Source organism: Coregonus lavaretus (assembly GCF_964263955.1).
Source record: "Coregonus lavaretus genome assembly, chromosome: 14".
Lineage (NCBI taxonomy): Eukaryota > Metazoa > Chordata > Actinopteri > Salmoniformes > Salmonidae > Coregonus > Coregonus lavaretus.
Window position 1 is genome coordinate 28,012,937 of NC_140001.1, and position 25,407 is coordinate 28,038,343.

At 45.1% G+C, this 25,407-nt stretch overlaps 1 protein-coding gene across 1 annotated transcript; it reads left to right on the forward strand.

Moving 5' to 3' along the window:
• The first annotated feature begins 576 nt into the window (after positions 1 to 576).
• LOC311141180 (membrane-associated phosphatidylinositol transfer protein 2-like) lies at positions 577 to 25,328 on the forward strand. The gene is made up of 24 exons (XM_084176440.1): positions 577 to 690; positions 5,134 to 5,348; positions 6,454 to 6,575; positions 7,260 to 7,493; positions 7,750 to 8,091; positions 9,304 to 9,399; positions 11,632 to 11,736; positions 11,887 to 11,951; positions 13,074 to 13,318; positions 13,432 to 13,621; positions 14,090 to 14,209; positions 14,465 to 14,679; positions 14,923 to 15,098; positions 15,275 to 15,445; positions 18,654 to 18,818; positions 19,940 to 20,248; positions 21,259 to 21,407; positions 21,510 to 21,626; positions 21,721 to 21,837; positions 22,092 to 22,240; positions 22,612 to 22,761; positions 22,892 to 23,072; positions 23,332 to 23,460; positions 23,571 to 25,328. Exons 1-24 carry the CDS (start codon positions 613 to 615, stop codon positions 23,928 to 23,930), a joined length of 4,200 nt encoding a protein of 1,399 aa, XP_084032566.1. The 5' UTR covers positions 577 to 612; the 3' UTR covers positions 23,931 to 25,328.
• The last annotated feature ends 79 nt before the right edge of the window (positions 25,329 to 25,407 follow it).

The window sequence follows — 25,407 nt, forward strand, 5'->3', positions numbered from 1 at the left end:
ATGTCCTTGGTTGTGAAAATAGAGGGATTTTACTGCCTAAGGCGAAGGACTGTTTTTGAATACAGGTATTTTTGGTCAGGATTTTGAACTTTGGTTCTTTTGGTTTTTGCAGCCATACTGTTGTAGCCTTGACGCATGCGGAATGGTTTTGTTATTTGTGGATGAATTCTGTGGAATCTGCTTTAAGAAAATTCCTAGGCCCTGGATTTTATTTTCTTTGAGTGTTTTAAGAGGTCAGATTTTTCAAGACCCACGGCTGGCTAACTTTCCCCACTCTATGACCAACTTCTACCAAGAAGCTGTTGATTTACATTTGAGTCATTTAGCAGACGCTCTTGTCCCCTGTGGGAATTGAACCCACAACCCTGACGTTGCAAGCGCCATGCTCTACCAACTGAGCCACACGGGACAAGATCATCAGTTGCTGTTAACTGTTCATCTATGTTACCATTATGTCTCTCCTTTCGTCCACAGGCCTCACCGATGAGGACGCCAGCAGTGAATTGACGAGCCACACATAGAAGCCCCCCAGTCCCTCCCACCTCCAGCCCCCCTCCCCTCCCTCTGTCCCTCTCCCCTCCTTCTGACCCCTCTACCCCCACCCCACTCACCATGCTGATCAAGGAGTACCGGATCCCAATGCCAATGAGCGTGGACGAGTACCGCATCGCCCAGCTCTACATGATCCAGGTGTGTGGACTTGTACTAGACCTGTTTTAATAGGACTTTATCAGAGGAAGGGTTTTGACACTAGCAGGAAGTCAGGCTGATCAGTAATTTCTAACAAATGGGGTTGAACTCCAGAGCCATTGATTCTGGCCCAGTGCCATAGGCACATTGTAAACCTCAGCAAAGCGAACAGAGAGATAATCCACATGGATGGGTTGTTAACAATCTGAGGCAGACAGGAAAGGGATGGAGGTTAAATTGTCCTGTTGGATCAGTGACCCATAGTTACGTTTCCCCCTGACCTCAGCCTTCTCTGTGCAGCCTCTCTCTCTCGCTGGTGTGAAGTTCCCATTACCATGGTAACCATGACGACAGCAGCGTGCCGGCAGTCAGGTTTTGTTGGAGAGAGATGGAGTGTGGCGTGAGAGAGGAGAAGAAACCGTGGGGAGAATGTGGGGAAAGGCAGGGGAAGCGTAGGAGAGAGATATAGAGGGGGAGAGAGGAGGGAAAAATATTTTGGGGAGAGTAGAAGGCAGAGTGTGGATACCCTGTCTTCATTACTGTATGTTGCTAGGGCAAACACCAGGCAGCATGCTGGCCCCTGACCCATCCCCAGTGTAAGCATGGTGCCTCAAGCCTGGCTTGGCCTCTCAGTACAATTAAAATCTTCTCTGTACTGTATGAGTATCTTCACTCCAGCCGGCCAGACTCCTCCTGACTCCATGTTCCACACTGCTGTCTCTCGTTTATCTTCATACCTTATCACGCTGCCTCCTTAATTGATAGTTAATTGTGAATTCATTATCACGACTGGAATTTGCAAAGATATCACAAATGCAGGGTGTAAGTGAAATGAAGTCGGCACTTTTCTCTCTAATCACCACCCACCGTTTTGCTCTTCCAGAAAAGTGAGAACCGTCTCAACAGGAAATATGTTTCACTGATCTGATACCATATGGCATGTAGCAGGATATGACGCTATCCTCCAGTCAATACAGCCAGCCAGGTAGTTTTGAGGAAGCTGAACAGAAAGTAGTGCTGAGCAATTAACCAACATTTAGGTCATTTTTCATTTTTTAAACAACTAATTGACCGATGTCGGTTCAATTATTTGAATTCCATTTTGTTCATTTTTTTTCTGTGAGCTCAATGTGCACATTGGGCTGCAGATTTTCTAGAGATAAATCAGATCATGCCCGAACTGTGCGATGTATTAGGGAGTTGTAGTTTCCAACAGGCCAATGTTCTACATAGTTTAGCACAGAAAACGTGATCATTAACTACAATGTCCATAATCCGCGTCTACTTGTCCGGTCTATGTTTCTTTTACGCCTGCTACGTCAATCAAGAGGGGATGCATAAAGAGCAGTTGCTTTGCGAGGTATTGGTATTCAGCAGTCATAAAAGTATGCCATATTTACTTCAAAGAACTACTAAAATAGTGATTTTGTCAGACAGCATATGCAGCAGCTCTATAGAGATTAGATGATGGAATGAAATAATAAAGTCATCAAATACAACATGTAATAAACACAACAACTGAAATATTTGATTTAAGGTAGTCCTGAAGTAACATGAATAACTGATAATAATAAGTGATAAGCAGTCATGGGCAGTCACTACCATCAGGGACTTTTTTTTGTTTTATTCTGTGTTGCTACAGCATTCAACCCATGCATAGTGCATTTAATGTTTAAAAAAAATTATCGAAACCGAACTGACCTCAAAAAGCACTAATCGATTGAGTTGTCAACTAATGTGAATTCAACGTCAAATCAACTAAAATATTCACCATGTCATTGGATTTAGGTAAAAGGTGAAAAAAAGACTATCCCCTTACGTTGATGATTTTTTGCAAATCCAATCAGTTTTCCATGTTGATTCGACATCATCACATTGAACGTTTTTAGCTGAAATTATGTAGAACCAATGTTGATTCAACCTGTTTTTGCCCTGTGGGTTCCTTCAGCTCTACATTTAAATGTTTGTCATTTAGCAGACGCTCTTATCCAGAGCGACTTACAGGAGAAATTAGGGTTAAGTGCATTGCTCAAGGGCACATTGACAGATGTGTCACCTATTCGGCTTCGGGATTCGAACCAGCGACCTTTCGGTTACTGGCCCAATTCTCTTAACCGTTAGGCTACCTGCTGAGCTGTGGCCTGGGATTTTTTATCTTCCTGATGGTTTCTTGTGAGCTGCAGAGCACCAAGAGCCAATCTCTGGCAGGAGGGCAGGATTGATACTGGCCAGTGGCACACAGGCTCGCAGGCCACAGGCACCTGTCAGCAGGCTAATGAAGTGCCTTGTGTGGGTGTGCATGTGTGTGGGTGTATACACACTACAGTATGTCTGTGTAAGTGTCTGGCTGTGGGCGTGCGTTTGTGCAGCTGTGCGTACATGGGCCTATACTGTATGCTTTGCGGAGTGTTTTTGAGCATCTGCTTGTGTGTGTGTGTGTGTGTGTGTGTGTGTGTGTACACTGAGTGTACAAAACATTAGGAACACCTTCCTAAAATTTAGTTGCACCCCGTTTTGCCCTCAGAACAGCCTCAATTCGTCAGGGCATGGACTCTACAAGGTACCGAAAGTGTTCCACAGGAATGCTGGCCCATGTTGACTCCAATGCTTCCCACAGTTGGCTGGATGTCTTTTGGGTGGTGGGCCTGTCTTGATACGCATGGGAAACCCACGCAGCATTGCAGTTCTTGATACACTCAAACCGGTGTGACTGGCACCTACTACCATACCCCGTTCAAAGGCACTTTTATCTTGCCCATTCACCCTCTGAATGGCACACACAAACAATCCATGTCTCAATTGTGTCAACGCTTAAAATCCTTCTTTAACCTGTCTCCTCCCCTTCATCTACACTGATTTGAAGTGGATTTAACAAGTGACATCAATAAGGGATCATAGCTTTCACCTGGATTCACCTGGTCAGGCTATGTCATGGAAAGAGCAGGTGTTCAGTCAGTATCTGTGCTGTGTCTGTGGAGCTGTGTCTGGCTGTTGAGAGCAGGGCGGGTGGCTAATGAACGACCTGTCAGAGGTAATGAGGGCTGGAGGGGTGGACACCTCACGCACCATCTCATCTCCCCACCACACCACAAATTCACTGCCTGCTCTGACACTCCATCTTGCTCTCCTTCTCTATCCTGTTCTCCCTCTCTATCCTGTTCTCCTTCTCTATCCTGTTCTCCCTCTCTATCCTGTTCTCCTTCTCTATCCTGTTCTCCCTCTCTATCCTGTTCTCCCTCTCTATCCTGTTCTCCTTCTCTATCCTGTTCTCCTACACTATCCTGTTCTCCTACACTATCCTGTTCTCCTTCTCTATCCTGTTCTCCCTCTCTATCCTGTTCTCCCTCTCTATCCTGTTCTCCTTCTCTATCCTGTTCTCCTTCTCTATCCTGTTCTCCTACACTATCCTGTTCTCCTTCTCTATCCTGTTCTCCCTCTCTATTCTGTTCTCTTTCTCTATCCTATTCTCCTACACTATCCTGTTCTCCTTCACTATCCTGTTCTCCCTCTCAATGCCGTAAATGCTGTCTGTAATTAGTCAAATACATGTATCAGAATTTCAAAGTGAAGAATAGAACATTATGTAAAAGCAGGTAGTGGCTAGGGTATTACATGCACATGTAATATTGACTCTAGTATTTACTCAGACTCTCTGGAAATGTTGTACTGTAGTCCTTGCCCTTTACTCCTCAAGTTTTCAGCGTCCTCAGCACTTGGACTCTGTTCCCTAATGTACCTTTAGCACTCCTGTTTCCCAAATTTTTACATCATGAAGCCTCTCCCTGGTGGATCTCACTGCGTTATGTTTGAAAAGTAAAGTCATCCAACCATTAAGTCCCCTATGACGTCTCCTTCTAGCCACCCACCCTCCCCCCTTTCTGTGGTGTACCTGGAATGTTAGTATGGGAAAGGTGTGTTTCACTGAACTGGCTGGGCAACACTCCTGACTTAGCAGTGTAGGTCATACCTGGAGGCAATGGTTATTGTCCACACACATGAGTCATGACATGGTGTGTTTACAACTGTCAGCTGTCTGGAACTTTACCAGCAGGGTAGAGTTTGTCAAAGCATCAGTTTTAGTGCAGAAAACCTTTGTGTGTCGCCTATGGAACAGATGAAATAACAGACCTGGAGCTTTCTAGACCTACTAGGAACAGCCTTGAGCCTAATGGAATCAGCTACTCAAGCAACATAATGTCTTGGTGATTCACCGATTCTGTTGAAGATAAATGACAACATCTTCTGTGTTTAGATTCATAAAAACAACATTTGTAGCAGATTCATTGTTTTGGATTTAGAGGGATGCCACACTTGACTTGTTGTCTTTCCAGCAGTGTACTTCTCCTGACCTCCCTTGTTTAACCTCATTTCAGTCCTCAGTTGACCTTTGACCTATGCTTCCTCACCTAACCCGTCACTGAAAATGTATTCTGATCTGAACAGAAAAAGAGCCGGGATGAGACCTGTGGCGAAGGCAGCGGAGTGGAGATCCTGGAGAACAAGCCTTATGATGACGGCCCAGGGGGAATCGGCCAGTACACCCACAAGGTCTACCACATCGGCATGCACATCCCCAGCTGGTTCCGCTCCATCCTGCCCAAGGCAGCACTCCGGGTGGAGGAGGAGTCCTGGAACGCCTACCCCTACACCCGCACAAGGTGTGAGACTACTGCCCCCTACAGGAGTACCACCCTTACACCCCTCACACACACAGGAGTACCACCCTACTTTATGTTATTTTTAGTACTATATTGATATTGATTACTGCATTGTTGGGTTTAGAGCTTGCAAGAAAGGCATTTCACTGTAGTTGTGCACGTGACATTGAAACTGAAACACCCCCACACACATAGGAGTACCACCCTTACTACCCCCCACACACAGAATTACCCACACAGATCAGTACCACCCTTACACCCCCATACAGTCAGGGAGCCTCCCCCACTTCCACAGGAAAAGCTCAACATGTGAGCCAGTACAGTATGATGAGACTGTTTCCCCTAAGCTTATACCCATGCTCATAGTGAGGGAGTTGATAGGGAGGGCGTCGATTTTGAGGGGTATGATCAGTTGTATTCAACAGACCATCTCAACATCAAACCTTATCCATAATGGAGTGATTGTTTATATAATCTGCCTCTTCAGGAAAATACTGTTACTAAGAGCCAAGTAAAGAGCCAAGCAAAGCTTCCAGAGCAGTTGTCAGAACACTGCTGAGCGTGCCAACCAAGACATGGACAGTCTTCAAGTCAGCAGCTCTGCTAGCCAGCCTGTCGTTAAGAGTTGATGACTCCCCAAGTCTTAGGGTCTGTCTGTCTGTCTGTCTGGGGCCTGGGCAGAGCCGCAGGCGTGAGGCTGCTGAAATGAGAAGTGCCCCTTGAAAACACTGTCAAGGTATTGATAGACTGGAGCCGTCTGCTGACACGTTTATCAAAGCAGTGACAGCTCTGCTGCAGAAGACTGACTCGAGAGATGGGCAGAGCTAGCACCTCTACACCTCGCCTGGAGCCAGAAACAGAGAGCGAGAGTTCGGGGTGAGAAAGATCTAGAGTGACAGACAGAGACGAATACAAGCAGTAGCTAACTCTTGCCATGTAGGCATATTTTGGGCCTGCCCATCATTTAACAAAGAACCCACTAAATAACAGAGACATCAAGATGTTTCCACCAGTAATTTCCCTGTGAGTATATACTGTGTCCAGGTCAACATATTGTGGTTATTTATTACCGTGACCTCTAAGCTTGCTGTCTTTTCTCCTCCAGGTACACCTGTCCCTTTGTTGAGAAGTTCTCCATTGACATTGAGACATACTACAAGCCAGACACAGGGAACCAGCCAGACGTCTTCAACATGTCCCCAGTCGAGAAAAGGCTAAGGACTCTGGGTAAGAACCTGTGGTGCAAGTCTGGGACAAATAGTGGGAGATTAGAAGGACACTATAGCTTCAGACCACAGTGTCCAAATTGACAACACTGTTAGATGGTGATTATTTTTCCTCACTATGGACAACTTACAAAATGACAGACCTATGTTAGTGGTCTTGTTTGAATAGTCATGATTAGTATTGAGGTCTTCCTGACGCATGACCTCCACAAGGGTTAGAGGGAAGCTCCTGGTCTCACACAGCAGCCAGTAGAGTAGAGGCCCACTGGTGGCCGTTTGCTACCACTGCAGCTGTTTTCCTGTTGTTGGCGGCAATAGAGTCTCGTCAGAAGTGATGCTGCTCAGATGCTCATGGTTTGAGGGCATGCAGTGACCTAATTTACACAATTCATTGCCAGTGTTCCTGAGATGTCATGAATGACATTTCTACCCTGGTTCATCGTCAGCTGTTGACTGAAAAGGGAAAATGTTTGTCTTAGAAATACCAAATCCAGTGTGTACTATTAAGTGTCCTAGATTTAATTAACGTGTCAAAATAACTTGGTTGTTAAACAATTTTGTTTCGACCAACAGCCATAAAACGACTGGCTATGTTATGTAGGAAAATGTGGACACCCCAACAAACCACCTGCTCATATGTACATGTTATTTCTGGCATACGTGTTCAAATCAGACTCTCTTGCAGACCCCATCGACATTGTCAAAGATCCCATCCCCCCACATGAGTACATGCAAGAGGAGGACCCTCGGATCTACAGGTCAGACAAGACCAAGAGAGGCCCTCTGCAGGAGGACTGGATCGAGGAGTACAACAATAACCCAGGGAAGACGCCCATCATGTGTGCTTACAAACTGTGCAAGGTGGAGTTCCGCTACTGGGGCATGCAGTCCAAGATCGAGCGCTTCATCCATGATGTAGGTGCGTATTAGATGGGATTAGTCGTTGAAAGAGTACTTTTAACAGTACCTTGATATATCCCTTCCCCGGTGCTGGCATATGAGTGCTTGGTCCAAGAGCAGTAGTGTTTCCATACTACAGGCATGCTGCTGCTGACTAGTTTAGCTAGCAAACTTCAGCTGACATCGTGTCAATATGTTATAGGTGGTGGCCAGGTGGGATGCACTGATCTTTTCCAGTGCTGTCTGTCTAAATATTCTCCCCTCCCGTCCCTCAGGGCTGAGGAAGGTGATGGTGCGGGCCCACCGGCAGGCCTGGTGCTGGCAGGATGAGTGGTACGGCCTGACCATTGAGGACATCAGACAGCTGGAGCTGGAGACCCAGCTTGCTCTGGCCCAGAAGATGGCCCAGTTCAGCCAGGCAGAGGAGGCCACTGAGGCCAATGGAGCTGCTTCATCCCCAGACAAGAACCAGGAGGCCAAAGATACCATCAGCTCCTTAGAAACTGAGGAGGTGGTCAGTGCAGGGGGTGGGGGAGACTCTCTCCAAACAAAACGAGCAGGGCTCACCAAGCAGTGGTCCACCTCCTCCAGATCCTCCCGCTCATCCAAGAGAGGAGGTGAGATGTTTGAGCCCAATTGTCTGTATCTGTGTGGAGATGTTGGACTGTTTAACAAGCAGGTGGTGTACAGACATCATTTGTTATTGAGTATGTATCTAGGTGCTGTATCTACACTACCACTGTCCCTGCTTTATCCAGATATGTTTTACCTGCTTGTTCAATATACAGTCTAAGGACAAACCCCTCTCCTACAGACAGTACAACCCCCATCCCCACCTCTAAGCAGCAGTCAGAATCCTGCCTGCCACCTGGACCCTCTCTCTCTGCCAGTCAGCCTCATTTCACCCCCTATTACCTAAGACCGGGAATTGCCAGGGACCTCATGATACGATATTATCACGATACTTAGGTGCCGATACGATATGTATTACGATTCTCACAATTCTATATGTAATGCTATTTGATACTGTGATTTTGTTGCGATTCAATGTTCCAAACATATTGCTCACCATATGTCTGCTGCAGAACGACAAGGGAGAACCATGAGAAAACAAGTTTTGATCAGTCATGGAAATAAAAGTGCTGAAACAAATTGGCTCCCTATTTAAAAAGAAAAAAGAAAACAAGCTATGAAGGAAAAATACTGAGTTTTGGTGCAGGTACAGCCAACTAGCGCAAAAATAATATTGTGTTTTTGTCAATACGTTACGATATATCGTCAAATATAATATCCCGATATGTAACTGTATAGAATTTTTTCCCCCAATAACTACTATTATCCCACTCTACAGCGTTCTCCTGGGCTATTTATAGCAGCAGTATTGACATCACAGGCTAGTGGAGACTGACTCTCTTCACACTGACCCTCCGCTCCACCCCTGCTGCTCCTCTCTCTTGGCTGACAGGCACAGCTGCGCTCCCTAGCCCATGAGCATCCAGCCAGCCAGGCTTTCAAAGAGACCCCCCCCCCCTCCTCCTCAGTAATGATATAGGAAGCTAACAACAGACATGAGGGACAGACAGTCCTACTTTTAGTCCAGGGTCTTTTTTCTGTGCGCTAATTGACTGTTAGTGTGTCTGTGTTACGTTGGACTCCACACTTCACACCCCCTCCTGACCACTGAGCAATTGATCTGTGATTAAGTCAAGCGTAACAGAGACTGTTGAGTGTTTGTGTGTGTATCAGCAGGAGTGTGTATTAGTAGGAATATGATGCAGTTGGGTCTTAAAATAACAGTGGTACGGTTTGTTCCCCTCTGTGTGATTCAGCGAGCCCATCACGCCACAGCCTCTCTGAATGGAGGATGCAGAGCATAGCACGAGACTCCGAGGACAGCTCAGAAGAGGAGTTCTTTGATGCTCACGGTAAATCCACCATTTTGATAAAGTCCTCTTAGAGGCCTGGAGTAGGTTACAGGAGACAACACTAGTAGTGTGTTCCTTTCCCGTAACCCTCCTGTTGCATCCTCCTTTGACTCAGCATGCGTCTCTTCAACACAGATCAGTTCTTAAGCTACCCAGATACCCAGCATGCTTTTGGCTTGCGGTTGAAATAGGTGGGTGTAGCTCGACACTTCGGTTCATCTGCTGGCCCAGGAGAGGACTGACCCCGGGTTTTGGCTTGTCCTGAAGAAGTGCTGAAATCATCACCCTCTACCTTCACCTGTTCCCCATTGACAAAACTATCTCCCCCTGCCCTCCTACACACACAACACACACCTTTACACCATCCCTATTGCATTTACCAGACAGTTCGTGAAGACATTACTAAGTCTGTACTTCATAAAGCTCATCACCTCCCCACATCCATCACACATTGCCTGTAGAGAGTCAATCATCCCATCAAGTCAATCCACAAAATGATGTATGTGTGGAAGCATGATTAACTTTGATTTTTTAATGACATAATAAAGTAAGAAGTAATGAAATAAGAATAATAAAGCAATGCATGTTTCCTTTGTATCTATTTATTTAGATGATACTGATGCTATTTGGATTAAATCTGTATCAACAGTTGAAACTGTTCATGAGATGTCATGAAGTAAATGCATGTGCATTTAGCTGCATGTTCAAATATATATAGCTGTATGCTTTTGGTGTTTGTGCCGTTATTTATGTTCACAATGAGATGGTAGCTGTTTCTGGTGAATATAAATTGTTGTTTCATCCCTGGATTCATCTGTTTTTCACTAACCATCATACAGTGGTATGTTTATACCATTATACACACCCCAGTATGTGGCTATCGGGAGTCTTCAACTTTTCATTGGACACCTGATTAGTTAATTTAAATCAATTAAAATGTGGAAACTAAATGCTGAAACATAATCAAATAATGCTTCACTGTAACTTGTTTTATTATACAAGCAACCCTACTCAGTCGCTTCATGAGTTAATCCCTTGATAATGAACTCAGACAACATTGCCATAATGAGCAAGGATTTCTAGAGCAGCAGTTTGGTGAGGGTTGTAATGTAATAGGACAGTAAGTACTGACATTGGCTCCACAGAATATTTTCCTCATTACATTTTCCTTGTGAGCACAGTAGCATATCATAAGAGCTGAGAACACCCATGCCTGTCTCTGGATGAGCCGTTCATTAAGATTACCATGATCAGATGGTGATGCGATTGTAGAGATTACAAGGATGACAATAGCATACATACAGGCATATGTAATATGTATAAATATGTCTGTAATTAAATTAACAGAATCAAGTCTGATAGTAGGCATATAGCTATAACATTCTGTCATCATAGTGCCACACTGCTTACACTATCCATTCATGACCATTTTATGTCAGATCATGGAATGATTAAACCAATATGACACATGAATGCTGCTGCTCTGTAGCAAAAGTGTTTGAGCATACTCCGATAAATGCTCATGCTCATATAAAAGCTTTTATACTGCTCAGCTTCTTTAACTGAACTGAGCTTCTCCCTGATCTGTGCAAATGAGGACCAGCAAAACATTGTTTTGGAGGTTTGAGTGGTGACCTTTTGATAAAGCAGAAGTGTGCATAGGATACAGGTTCTATAATGTGATTTCACTGAAACATCCCAGTGGCTTGGTGATTTGATTGAGGAGGCTATGCTATTCCAAAACCACTATTGTTTCTAAAGGAACACATAAAATGCAAGGTAGCAATTACTTTATTTATCAGTATTAATATTTATCTCAAATCATAATGTCCTATGGTAGCGATCAGGGTGTACTGTATGTTTGTCTCTATCTGTACTCCGCCAGTACACGGAAGCCTCTTTCACATTTGTGAACATATAAATGTCTAAAAAGTTCAGTGTTCCTTGTCACAGAATGTTTGAGAATGATCTGTGACTGGTCATCTGGGCCCAGTTTTTCAAAAAGTATCTGGATTTCTCCTATAGGATTAAATGCATAGAAATAGAATGAATAGAACGGACAAATCATTGACTTGAATGGGGACTCCCTTTCTAAATCCGGATAGATAACTTTTGAAAAACTGGGCCCTGAATATACTGCAGATGGGATAAAATGGCACATTGACTTAATAGGTATAATACTTGGTAATATGGACACTTCGTAAAAACTAATCCTGTCCCTTCTCCCCACAGAGGACTTGTCAGGTGATGAAGACATTTTCCCCAAGGAGATCGCCAAGTGGAACTCCAACGACCTCATGGACAAGATTGAGGCGGCTGACGCAGAAGACACCCCTGGTATGGAGACAAACGCTGTCTGTGTTGTATTATGGGAGATGTAGGCAAGACAGAGGAGATGGAGTTTGTGTCAAAGTGTCTTTTTTTTACTGACAGTATTATATTACTCTGATTCTCAATGTTAAAGTGTGTCTGTGGATGTTTCTGCAGGAGAGCTGTACAAGGATATGGCAGGGGACTATGAGAGGGCAGCCAGCGAGGAGAGACTAGATGAGGTAGGTACCTGGGAGGGTGAATGGCTTTTCAACTGAACATTGATATACCAACAACTCCATTACATTCAGACCCAATATCAGTAGCATGTCACATAGATGCGGTCTGGCCGAGTTCATATTCAGACAAAATATCAACATTGAACATGCAGGAGGTATGAGCTAAAAGGAAACTTAAATCCCAGTCACTAAAGCGTTCAGGCCTAACAGTAGGTGTTGAAGTGAATATTCTGTGTAGGGCTTTAGTGGTCCACTCCTTTAGACTCTCTGTCTTGTGTTCAGATGGGTGGCTCTGTTAGCAGCCAAGCCTATAGCTCTACCATTCCCACCATCACTGTAACCAAGCACCAGTCAGTAAGTAAACTTCCTGTCCCATTCCATTATGGGCCAGAGTAGATCCACAGAGACCCTAACAGACCCAGTACTAACCACCCTGCTCCTGCCCTTGCCCCAGCCCACCCCCTCTCTACTCCTCAAACCCCCTATCCCTTGTGAAATATCCTCTGAACTGTAGTCGTGGCGTTTACAGTGTACAGCCTCTAAAAAATGTGAGTTTTGGAAAACACAAAAACTTAACATTTACATTTTCCCCTTTTATGTCAGTGTGGTTTTGTATTTCTATACAAATGTGTCTTTGCCCTTGGTTTTTGTTGTTGTTGGCTTGTTGTTGTGGTTGGCTAAAGTTGGAATCGTTTGCAATGTGACCAGCTGGGGTGTAGGTTGGTCCAGCGTCTCTTAATGATGCTCTCAGTGTGAAGAGGAAAGCTGGACAAGCATGCTGTTGCTGGATAGGGTGTAGTTATCACACACTGTATACACTTCCTGTGTTTCATATCTGAAGGAAGTGGAAGTGCACACTGAACACACAATGAGACGTATCACTATATACTAAAGAGGTGTGTGCAAACACAAAGCCCTGTTACTGTCTGTGTGGTTTTGTGAGTAAGTCAAGAAGCATGTTGTCAGTGGTCATGATACATTAGCAGCCAAGCCAGAAGCATGGTTCTATGGGTGAATGGCTTCATTTCCGTTGAGTTTAACAGATCTCTCTGCCCCTCATCCTGCCTTTTCTCTTCACCTCCCATTCACTCCATCCATTCCCCCTCCTTTCCTCCCCCATAATAGGACCTCTCCTCCCAGCAGTGTCTGCAGCCTTCTAAGATTCATGTGCTAATCCTGGTGCTACATGGGGGCAACATCCTGGACACGGGCGGAGGGGACCAGACCAGTAAGCAAGGCGATGTCAACACCATCAGCACGGCCTTTGACGCGGTGATGCGCGTGCACTATCCCACTGCGCTGGGTCGCATCGCCATCCGCCTGGTTCCATGTCCCGCCATCTGCGCTGAGGCCTTCTCCCTGGTGTCCAAGTGAGGGACACACACACTACACAACCGTAGATACTGTGTACACAACTACAGTACACACACTACTTCTACTACTATTACTAACCTATCCCCTGTGTGTGTGTCCCTGGCTTCAGTCTGAGCCCATACAGTTATGATGAGAGCTGTCTGTCTAGCAGTCAGGACCACATCCCCCTGGCTGCCCTGCCTCTCCTGGCCACCTCCGCCCCCCAGTACCAGGAGGCTGTGGCCACTGTCATCATGAGAGCCAACCAGGTGTACAATGACTTCATCAGGTCCCTGAACGGGGCAACCTTCTCTGGCCAGGTGAGGAGCTGCTACTGGCCTGTCAGCGTCTCCATTGTTACGGACAACGGCTGCTCTTTATTTGGAGTCTAAAATTGCAAGAGCATGTTTCCAAGTCAAGGAGGATATTTCTTATGAAGAACATCATTTGGATTTGAATCCTTTTAGCAACAAATTAATTATGTGGGTGTTTTCTGTTTCTAAATTATGTGGGTGTTTTCTGTTCCTGCAGGTAAGACAAATGAAGCTAGCATTCAATATTTGACGCAAGTTGAATTTAGTATACATTTTTATAAAAAATTGTCAGAGGCTCACATAATTTGATTAGATTATTTGTACGTGTGTGTGCCCACATGTTTGTGGGTGTGTTTGATGATGTGGTTATTACGGCTGATTCTTTTTAAAGGGGTTGGACACTCTTATCTGCATCCTGTTTGATATCTAATGATCTGATCTGTTTTAGTAAATTGACCTGTGACCTCTGTGTAGGTGTGCCTGATTGGGGACTGTGTGGGAGGGATCCTGGGGTTTGACGCATTGTGCAACAGCAACCAAACTATTGGTGAGAGCCAGAACAGCAGCCGCAGGGGTAGTGTAATCAGCGTACAGGTAAGACCTAAACCTTGAAGCTTAGTTACTCTCCCTGTTCCTAAGCTTGCATCTTTACCCATACCCCAAATCACAGACACTCACTCACCCAGGAGCTCTAAATACAAGTTTCAACGCTCTAGTATTTCACCACCACATTTCTCCTCTGGGAAGGACACTTATCCAGCGCCCAACCTAGGTCTGGTGCCATTTGCATGTCAGTCAAGTTCACTATACATTCCCCAACCTCTGTCCTCCCCTCATCCCTCCCTGCAGGACCAGGACCTCCTCTCCCCAGGCATCATCATCAACAGTGGGCACGGCTCTGCCTCTCCCACCCTGGAGGGCAGCCGCCACCTGAGCCTCAGCAACATCGACATCCCCCGCTCAGGAGGACCAGACGACCCCAAGAGACAGCTGCCCCGCAAAAGGAGCGACTCCTCCACATACGAGCTGGACACCATCAAACACCACCAGGCCTTCCTGACCAGGTGTGACGGTGGTTTATATTACTACAGTTACATTCCATCATTGATGTAGCTGATGGATAATTTGTTACTGTCACTGTACTGAGAAGGGTATGGCTATGCATGTGATATTGTAGAGTCATGGGTTGCTATAATCTTTTACCTACATTGGTCTCTGTTTGTCTTACTGTGTGCTGTGTTTGTGTGTATACTTGTGGATGTGCTTCCCTTCTGACTCTGGCTGTTTGTCTATTGTTGTCCCCTCAGCCTCCACTCCAGTGTTCTGCGGACCGACCCGTGCTCCCGCAGGTCCAGCAGCAGCACCTTCCAGGATGCAGGCTGTCTGGGGAAGTTTGACTTTGAGGTGGCAGACTTCTTCCTCTTCGGCTCTCCTCTGGGCCTTGTCCTTGCCCTGAGGAAGACTGTCATTCCTGTGCTGGATGGTAATCCCACCTAAACAGAGGGAAAATGAATAAAGTGCTTTAAAAATGTAATATTTAATATGTGAAAAGTTTTGTGCTATGAATCGGGTAGTGAAAGCCTAGTAGGTACTGTGGGGTCTTAACTCCTTGAAATCCCCTTCTCCTTCTTTACGCCTGTTAACTCTGTCTCCCCTTAGTGGCCCAGCTGCGCCCAGCTTGCCAGCAGGTCTACAACCTGTTCCATCCAGCCGACCCCTCAGCCTCGCGCCTGGAGCCCCTCCTGGAGAAGAAGTTCCACCTCCTGCCCCCCTTCAACGTACCCCGCTACACACGCTTTCCCCTGGGGGACGGCAACTCTGCTCTACTGGGTGAGCACACTGGAATGAAAGCTGGAAGAGTTCACTCAGACTCACACACAGTCCTGTACCTGTATGAGCATATATCTGTTGTGGATTTATATGCAAACAAAAATGTACTAATTTGTTACATTCATTGGTTATATAGCCCTTGTTTTGATTAGCCATTGGGGACTCTGTGTGATGTAACAGTGTGTAGAAACTGACCAATGTGATGGAATATGTTGTTAGTTTTCTGACTTCTTTCCCACACGTGCAGGGAATGTCTCAGAGACCTATTGCCAGTGGTCTGTGGTTTGCTATAGAGAGATACACCGAAAATAGCTTCAAGTTGAGAAAAATGAAAAAATATATATTGTTTGTGCTTCAAGTCTTTGTGAAGCAATGTTCTCATGTATATATTGTCATGGTGCTGCTGGTTTCTGTTGTGGTTGGTTAGCCCTTACAGTAGATTAACCTTAAAGGTTACACTGCACCTTTTCTGTTTAAGTAGGGGGCGGCTGGTAACCTAGCGGTTAAGAGCATTGGGCGAGTAACCAAAAGGTTGCTGGTTCGAATCCCCGAGCCGGCAAGGTAGAAAAATCTGCTGTTCTGCCCTTGAGCAAGGCAGTTAACCCCCAACAACTACTGCTCCCTGGGCACCGATGATGTGGACGTCAATTAAGGCAGCCCCCCACACCTCTCTGATTCAGAGGGGTTGGGTTAAATGCGGAAGACACATTTCGGTTGAATGCATTCAGTTGTGCAACTGACTAGGGATCGTATTTCCCTTCCCAATGATACAGTATTATTCTGGATATTGAATTTTGATTATTTTTATCTTAGAAATGATATGATAGATTGTTAAGTAATATGTTGATAGTTTTTATCTAATGAGCTGTCAGCCCATATTCTCAGGTGTACTGTGCAGCATTAATCATTGAGAAAGTTTTAATGATTCATTTTGGTTCCGTAATCAGTGTGTGCAGAGGTTAATTTAAATGCGAGTCAGAACCAGAGTCATATATACACTGAGTGTACAAAACATTAACACCTGCTCTTTGCATGACAGACTGACCAGGTGAATCCAGGTGAAAGCAATGAGCCCTTATTGATGTCACTTGTTAAATCCACTTCAATCAGTGTAGATGAAGGGGAGGAGACAGGTTAAAGAAGGATTTTTAAACCTTGAGACAGTTAAGACATGGATTGTGTAAGTGTGCCATTTAGAGGGTGAATGGGCAAGACAAAATATTTAAGTGCCTTGGTAGTAGGGTAGGGTAGTAGGTGTCAGGCATACTGGTTTGTGTCAAGAACTGCAACACTGCTGGGTTTTTCCACCACCCAAAGGACATCCACCCAACTTGACACAGCTGTGGGAAGCTTTTGACACCTTGTAGAGTCCATGCCCCAACTAATTGAGGCGGTTCTAAAGGCAAAAAGAGGGGGGGGGGGATATGCAATTTGTTGACACCACAACACAGTACAGACTTGGATACACATTATCCCAAATGCTAATCAATAAAAATGTCAGTTGAATTCGCTACTCTGTTTTGCTTTTTTACAGCGGGTCAATTCATAGGGAACTGTCGGAGGCATTCTCGTGTTGTTACATCACTAACATTTTTAGAATAAATGTGCTAACATGGTGGCCTGAATTACAATCCAAGAACAGCATCACCCTGCTCCCCTAAGCTCTACTACAACCTGTTGTTGCCTTAGTTACTGCTACTGCAGTATTTCCTGTAGCTCTAATGGCTTGACTCGTTTCACATTTCTGTTGTTCTTGTTATTGCTTCATGTTTTCTGTGTCTTCATTGTCTTCCTTTCCCCTCTCTCGGCCTCCTGCCCCCATCTCTGCAAAAACCTACCCCCTTCCCCTGAAAACCCTGCCCCCTCCCCTCTGATCCCCCACCTCCCCCTCTAGTGGAGACAGTCCAGAGCAACCCTCAGCTCCTGCTCGATAGTGGGACCCCCCTCTCTTTCCGCTGTCAGGAGGCCATCAGCGAGACCTGCATCCCTGTGCCCGTGCTAAACTGGCAGGAGGGCTCCCTCAAGGCCACACCTGCTGTTCTGGAGTGTGTGTAGCCTCTCCTCTTCACCTGCATCCCCCCCGATGTCTCTCACTCTGTGTCGTACATGTCTTTTTGTGTTAGTTGCACCCTCTCTTTCCACACTGACTTTGTCTGTGTATGTATGTTTTCACACCCTTACCAATACTGGTGCATTAGAATGCTTTGGGAATGTTACCCCAGTCAAGAGTTGGGGTCACATTACTGGCTGTTCCAGGTCAATCGTGTCATGTATGAGCCCTCATTCTGCAGGATTCAGTCCATTGCCTTTATTATAGCTCATTAGCATGGCCCTCAGAACCTGTCTGTTTAAACTATCTCTAAACAATGAGGTGATCAAAATGCAATAGACATTAGTTGTTGGAATTTTAGTGATTTAGAGAGACAGCAATGGCTGACACAGTGAATGAAACCTTGACCTGGAATAGTCTGTCCTTGTTTTGCTGTGTTTCGCTGTTGCCATAAATTATTGATGTCCTTTGAAATGGTATGAAAATATGGTGCCTCTTCCTGCACTCATTGTTATTATGTGGTTTCTTTGCTGCTGCAGCATCTCCTCGACGTCAAATACAAGAGTTGGGGAGTGTGTTTAAGGTGGTAGGCAATGGTCCCCATATAAACCATAACACTGTGACTAGAGAACTATCTTCTGGGTGATTTTGCCAAATCTGAGGCTTGGAAGCTATACTGACTGTGTTGCTCAGATGTCTGCTTGAATCATTGAACCCTGCCCCTGCCCCTTGCATTGTAATTGTGTATCCTTGTGTTTTTCTGCTAGTGATGGTGGTGAATATTGTATCTCCTGACCTTTTTGTTACAACATGTAGATTAGCTTCGTATACTAAATGGGACTGTTACCACTAAAAATACATACAATAATAATCCAGCTAATCATTTGACAGATATTAAAAACTTTGAGACATAGTACTGTGACAACCAATGGAGTAACATGTCACTTTTAACATGCTGTTGTATTCATCAGGCCACTATTTGATCACTCACTGATTGTCCAAGAAATCTGACGTTGGCACCTGCTGGTTTCTGAAACCATGGTGTGGTCCATCACATTTCTTGGTTGCAACCCCCTCCTTCTCATCCTGTTGCCTTCCTGTTCATCCACCTCTCCTCTTGTCTATGTCTAATGGGATCTCCTTGTTTCGACTCAATAGCGGATGTTGTTCAGTCTCATGGTGGTGTCTTCATGGACAGTTCGTACCCCTCCTCCCCTGTTACGGGCCCCCACTGCCGGGGCCTGCGCAGGGCCAGTGAGGTCAGCATTGCCAGCCAGGTTTCAGGAATGGCAGACAGTTACACTGCCACCAACATAGCCAACAGTAAGTGTTCTCGTTACCACAAGTATCTCTCTCACACTGCTCCATCTCAACTCCTCTTTCAGTCAATCTCTTCTCTAGTCTTTCTCTCTTCTTATTTCCACCCCCTCTTTTCTTTTCTGTCTTGCTCTATCTTCCTGGTCCTACTCCACTGCAATCTTTTCTCTCAATCTTCTCTCTCTCTCATTCTGACCGTTCTTACTCAGACTCTGCACACATCACTCACTGTGCCGGATCCCAAGCAGCTCTGTAGTGACCCAGTTGTGCCTGCATTCACAGAATAACCACATAGTTACCTGCTAGCTCAGCTCCAACACATTATGACACCTGTGATGGATTGCACTGCTCTAAGCCCCTTCATCATAGAGGGAGCGTAACATCACCACAGACATACAGTGGACGTTATCCATTGTTCAAATACAATGTGCCAGAAGATTATTACTCTACTACTAGAGAAGCAAAAGCTCACCTCCTTTCACTGCGTGTCTGTCTTACTCTGACCCATTGTTTGAATATAAATGCAAAGGCTGTGTTCTGCATTTATTTAATGTTTGCCATGCATGTAAAGAGACCCGTTTAGCTGAATCATTCCTGCATTGTTCGCTCCCTGTCGCACTGTCTGCCCAGGTGACCAAGCTTCTGTTGTGTTATACTCTCTATCTGAAGTGGATATGTCCTATATAAGGCCTAATAACACCTACAGAAGTATCACATGGCTTTCAAAACATTTACTAACAATGTACTCAGTTGGGAAGTTGTGCGTTGATGAGATAATTTCCAGTTCATGGTTATTGGAAGAAATGCCATGGAATGCTTTTTTCACTGTTCAGGAATACAACAAAACTGAGAGTGCACAATATGTTGTGAAAAAAGTATGAAAATGGGTTTTGTCAAAGATCATTCTAACCTTCTTTTTCAGTTCATCTGAGGACCAGTTGGACACTCAATTGAATACTTTGTTTTGAAGCCATTTTCAGGTTGTGAATGCAGCTGGTAGCAAAAGTACTTCACATTTGTTTGTAAACTGGAATTAACTGCATTATACTGTATGACACCAATTTCCTTTGTCATTATCCATCAATAATTTTCACGTGGTTTCTTTCTTTTTGTTTTGTTTCCCATAGCACAACCATGCCAAATTAACCAAACCAAAAAACTCAGCCTTTTGTCCCAAATCGCCCTGACATCACAAACCAAATTCTCCCTGAGAAGCCCCCATAAATCCTGTAGAAAAGAAAGGACTGCTCCAGTCCAAGGATCTACTGACACAGACACAGGAAATGGGCCACAACCAGACCAAGAGGCAGACCCAGAAGCTAACAGATGTGTAAGCCCCTGTGGCTCTGGTCAGTTAGAGAGACACCTGTCAGCTGGCCTGGATTATACCATATATGACCTGGTCTCCCTGGACTCCCAGGCAGAGGTGGATCAAGGTATTCTTCTAAGAGACTGGACCCTATCAACTCTGTACCAAAGCCAGGCTGAGGCTACTACTGACTCCTATCCTCCTCTTCTTTAAATCCTAATTCATTGTGCAATCAATCTCTTTTTAATATGCTTCTTGTCTACCATAGACATCTCCCAGCTTGACTCAGTCTCTCCCTCTGTTTCTATGATGAACTCTGCTCTGAAAGGACTGACCACAACCCTGTTCCCTGGTGGAATATGTTTATTGTATACAACATACTCCCAACAAACCTGCAGTAAGAGACCCTCTATGCCTACTGAGATGATATTGTGACTTTAAAAGTGTAACATACCCATCATCCAAATGATATAGCGGGAAGGCTACTGGCCAAATTTGCCAGTCTCTGCCTCACAGTTGACACGATTGAACATGGCAAGTTTGTGAGCAGTCCACCACCAACAAAATGTATCAATACTGAAGATATCTTTACAAAACCATCACACAATTGTACCACTGCCATGTGGTGGAGCCCTATGGACACTGTAACAGATCAGGTTCAATAGAGTGAAACAATAACAAAATGTTATTCAGATATTTTTGTCCTAGCCTGTTCTGGAGGCAAACATTAATTCATCAGTGACAGTCCTAGTGTGAATCCACTTAGTGAAGTTTTATTTGGCAAAATCATTGAACAGATGTCTTTAAAATCCCATCTTCCCTTCGTGTTTCATATACTAATACAAATAACTATGCTGGTTTAACATTTACTCATTTTTCTTGTACTAACTTTAACAATATAATTATTGCATAACAATTCAAAGCTTTGTCAGCTGGGAGTAACACTCTTCAACTCCTGTCTTACTTCCCTTATAGCTGAGGAACTGCTGTGGACTATCTGGGCTTTGATAGGAGTTTATGATTTAATGCAGTCTTCCTTCAAATGGTTAATGTTTTAACCTTTCCAGGGGTGTGTATTGGGATGTTTTGCCCCCATGCCACCCCACCCTTACCCATGTACCCCCTCTCACCGTGCAGTCGCAGCCCGTTGGTGGGGCACCAAGCGTATGGACTTTGCCTTGTACTGCCCTGATGCCCTGACAGCCTTCCCCACGGTGGCACTACCGCACCTCTTCCATGCATCCTACTGGGAGTCCACTGATGTAGTGTCCTTCCTGCTGCGACAGGTAAGCTCACCCCCCAAACATCCATGGCCTGTGCTTCTCGCCCCCTTTACACTAGTGTAGGCATGGTGAGTATGTATGGTGTCATCTATATGTTTATTTTAGGTGATGAGGCATGACAACTCCAGCATACTGGAGCTGGATGGTAAGGAGGTGTCAGAGTTCACTCCATCCAAACCTCGGGAGAAGTGGCTCAGGAAGAGAACCCACGTCAAGATCAGGGTAAGGTCTGGTGCAATTAGAACAGTGTTAACCACTCTATAGGCTAACATTGTAATTGTGTCTCAATCTATTCATGTGTGTGTATCTTTGACAGAATGTGACAGCCAATCATCGTGTCAACGATGCAGTGTTCACAGAAGATGGGCAGCAGATCGTGACTGGCCGCTTCATGTACGGACCTCTGGACATGGTTACATTGACAGGGGAGAAGGTGGGCCCTCGCTCTCTCTCTCTCGCTCTCTCAGCACTCATTCTTTTTATTTATCATTACAACAATGAAAACAGTATGTGTGTAACACATAAAGGCCTATATACAAATATATGTACCATCCATCTTATCCATATGTACTTATCCCTCCATCCATGAGTCATATCTGTATTTGTTTTAAATCCAACACACAGCACATGTATGTGCAAATCCTATATGTTTGTGTTCATAGTGGTCGTATATCTCTATGTTTACAGGTGGACATCCACATCATGACCCAGCCTCCATCTGGAGACTGGGTGTACTTTGACACGGAGCTGACCAACAGCAGCGGCCGCGTGTCCTTCATAATCCCAGAGAACAAACAGCTGGGGGTTGGTGTCTATCCGGTCAAACTGGTGGTCAGGTGAGACTGGTATCTATGGCACGCTCTTCTCTGGCCTCTTTCAGCCAATCCAGGTGACCTCTGTTTTTGGAGTGTTTTAGATTTCTCTGATGTCTTTTTTACTCTGTTCCTTCATTCATTTCCACCTGTCTCTGTCTCTGTCTCTGTCTCTGTCCCTGTCCCTGTCCCTGTCTCTGTCCCTGTCTCTGTCCCTCTCTCTGTCTCTGTCCCTCTCTATCTGTCTCTGTCTCTGTCCCTGTCCCTGTCTCTGTCCCTGTCCCTCTCTCTGTCTCTGTCTCTGTCTCTGTCTCTGTCTCTGTCTCTGTCCCTGTCCCTGTCCCTGTCTCTCTCCTCCTCCATCGTTACATTATTTTGTCTCCTATCACTACCAGGGGGGACCACACATTTGCAGACAGCTACCTGACAGTGCTTCCCCGTGGGACAGAGTTTGTGGTGTTCAGTATAGACGGCTCATTTGCTGCCAGTGTGTCCATCATGGGGAGCGACCCCAAAGTGCGCGCCGGAGCAGTCGACGTGGTTAGGTAATATGCACCTGGCATCACTTGGGATTGGATAGTCATAACCACAAATGATTGATCTCTGTTTTTGTTTCTATAACTGGTTGTATTGCACTCTCTCCACTCTTTCTTATACTGTTTGATTTCTTTCCAGGCACTGGCAGGACCTGGGCTATCTGATCGTCTATGTGACGGGGCGTCCAGACATGCAGAAGCAGAGAGTGGTGGCCTGGCTGTCACAGCATAACTTTCCCCATGGCATTGTCTCCTTCTGTGATGGCCTGGTCCACGACCCACTCAGACACAAAGCCAACTTCCTCAAGTCACTCATGGAGGTCAGGATGGGAGTGGGAGTGGTTGTTGGGTGGTGGGTTTGTGGAGGGGACTGGGGTGGGTAACAGAGGCTGGGGGTAGGTTCAAAAGTAGGTGAGGGCTAAGGGGAATGGTGCAAAATGCATGATAGGGGGACAATGAAGGGAGAAGAGATGATTGGGGAGATGGGGCAAACAAAAAGATCATGAGAGAAAGATTTTCAAGAAAATAAGTTGTCTTGGTCAGAATTTATAGATGACACTTAATTCGCTGGTTCCACAGGCTCACATGAAGATCTTTGCTGGCTACGGTTCTACCAAAGACATTTCAGTCTACACCTCCATCGGCCTCTCTCCCTCCCAGATCTACATCATTGGCCGACCCTCCAAGAAGATGCAAGCTCAGTGCCAGGTACGATACACATGCACTTCTGACATTTTAGTTTAGTCCTGGTCCTGTATACTATATGCAGCACGCCATTACATTTTATGACTGTCTCTTTCCCCTGCCTGTCCCAACAGTTCATTACTGAGGGCTATGCGACCCACCTCTCTCAGCTGGAGTACAACCAGCGCTCCCGGCCAGCAAAGACCAGCAGTGCCCGCATGGTCCTACGGAAAGGCAGCTTTGGTCTAGGTGCAAACAGCGACTTCCTGCGGAAGCGGAACCACCTGCTGCGCACCATCTCCGCCCAGCCGGCCCCCAGCTCGCCCACCGGCAGCGGCCACAGCAGACCAGAGCGTACACAGAGCCAGTCAGACAGCCACAGCCACAGCCAGCATGGCCCGGGACCAGCCCAGCGCAGCATGAGCATGGCAGCAGGCTGCTGGGGCCGCAGTGGCAGCACCAAGCTGGAACCTGGGATTTTCAACCCAAAGTAGGGTTAGGGTTAGAGAGGTAGATAAGAGAGGGATGATAAGGAGAGTGTGTAAAGTGAGAGAAGAAGAGGATGAAATTGAGAAAGGAGGGAAAGACTGCAAAATAATTAAAGAAATTAAGATTGAGATGACGAGTCATTTCAAGACAGAGGGAGAGTGAGATGCAGATCGTAGGCTTTCAAGGCTCTAAATATAGACAGGAAGAAGAATGCAGCATTGAAAACCTTAAGTGCTACGAACCAGTCTTTGTAAAGCAACACTATCAATATAACTGAATCAACAAAAATCAACGGTCAGAGGCTCTCTTTACTTCAGACAGTGATACAATGGAGAAAGGCCTTTTAAGAAGCATCTTATTTAAGCAAAGAACATGCAGGCACAACACACAAACAAACCACTGGCCAACAATAGGAAGAGACTCCTAAAGAAAGAGTTGCATTTTGTTTTAGTTTTTATTTATCAATGTCTTTAATACCATATCAATATACATAGTGTGTGTCCTGGACTGGGGCTTCAGATTGGAGCTGGTTCCATTCTGTGGTAATTCATGCTGCAGGTTTGGGTTAAGTCCTGATAGATCCATGTCCTCCATCTCCCACCCTGGGTTATGCAGGTGTGTTGTATCCCCCCTGCACCATGGCAGTCTACAGTCTCCAGAACCACACAAATACAGCCAAAATAGAATTATTTTCAGCAGCTGCAATACTCCCAAGTCTGTGTACCAATTGCTCTTTGGTTACAGTTGAGACCCCATTTATTGTCTGTGTTATCATACCAAACATGTTACATTAGCTATAGGCCACTGCAATCATTGCCTATACATCAAGTATATTTATATATATCACTTGCAGGGCAAACTTGTATTACTGTAAGGTGATGTGCCAATGTAGGCAGTATGAAATTGTATACTGTATGTGAAGGGATAAGCTGAATCCAAGATGTCCTTTGAGACAGGCTGAAACTGCTCTGTGGACCTCATTTGGGATGATTAATTGTATAGTTGAAGATAATCAAGGTTTGTATATAATATTGTATTTAGAGCTGGGGTCAGGTCTGCCAAGGGGCCATTATCTAGTATCCTCTTCACACTGAGGAGATACACAATCACATTCAGGATACACTTTTTAATTATTTTTTAGATATAAATGTATATATACATTTTTTGTGAACATAAGTGTTTTAGTTCTGTTAACTACATAGTATTTCATTTTCTAGGTTGTTTTCTCAAGCAATCATCCGCAGCAGCCAATACACAGCAGAGGTATTTGCCTTGCACAATATTGTATTTCTACCAGATTGACTGATCATGCAAATCATGAGACTTGTATTAATGTATATGCTATTATTACAGTGTATTCGGAAAGTATTCAGACCCCTTGACTTTTTCAACATTTTGTTACAATACAGCCATATTCTAAAATGGATTAAATTACATTTTTTCCTCATCAATCTACACACAATACCCCATAATGACAAAGCG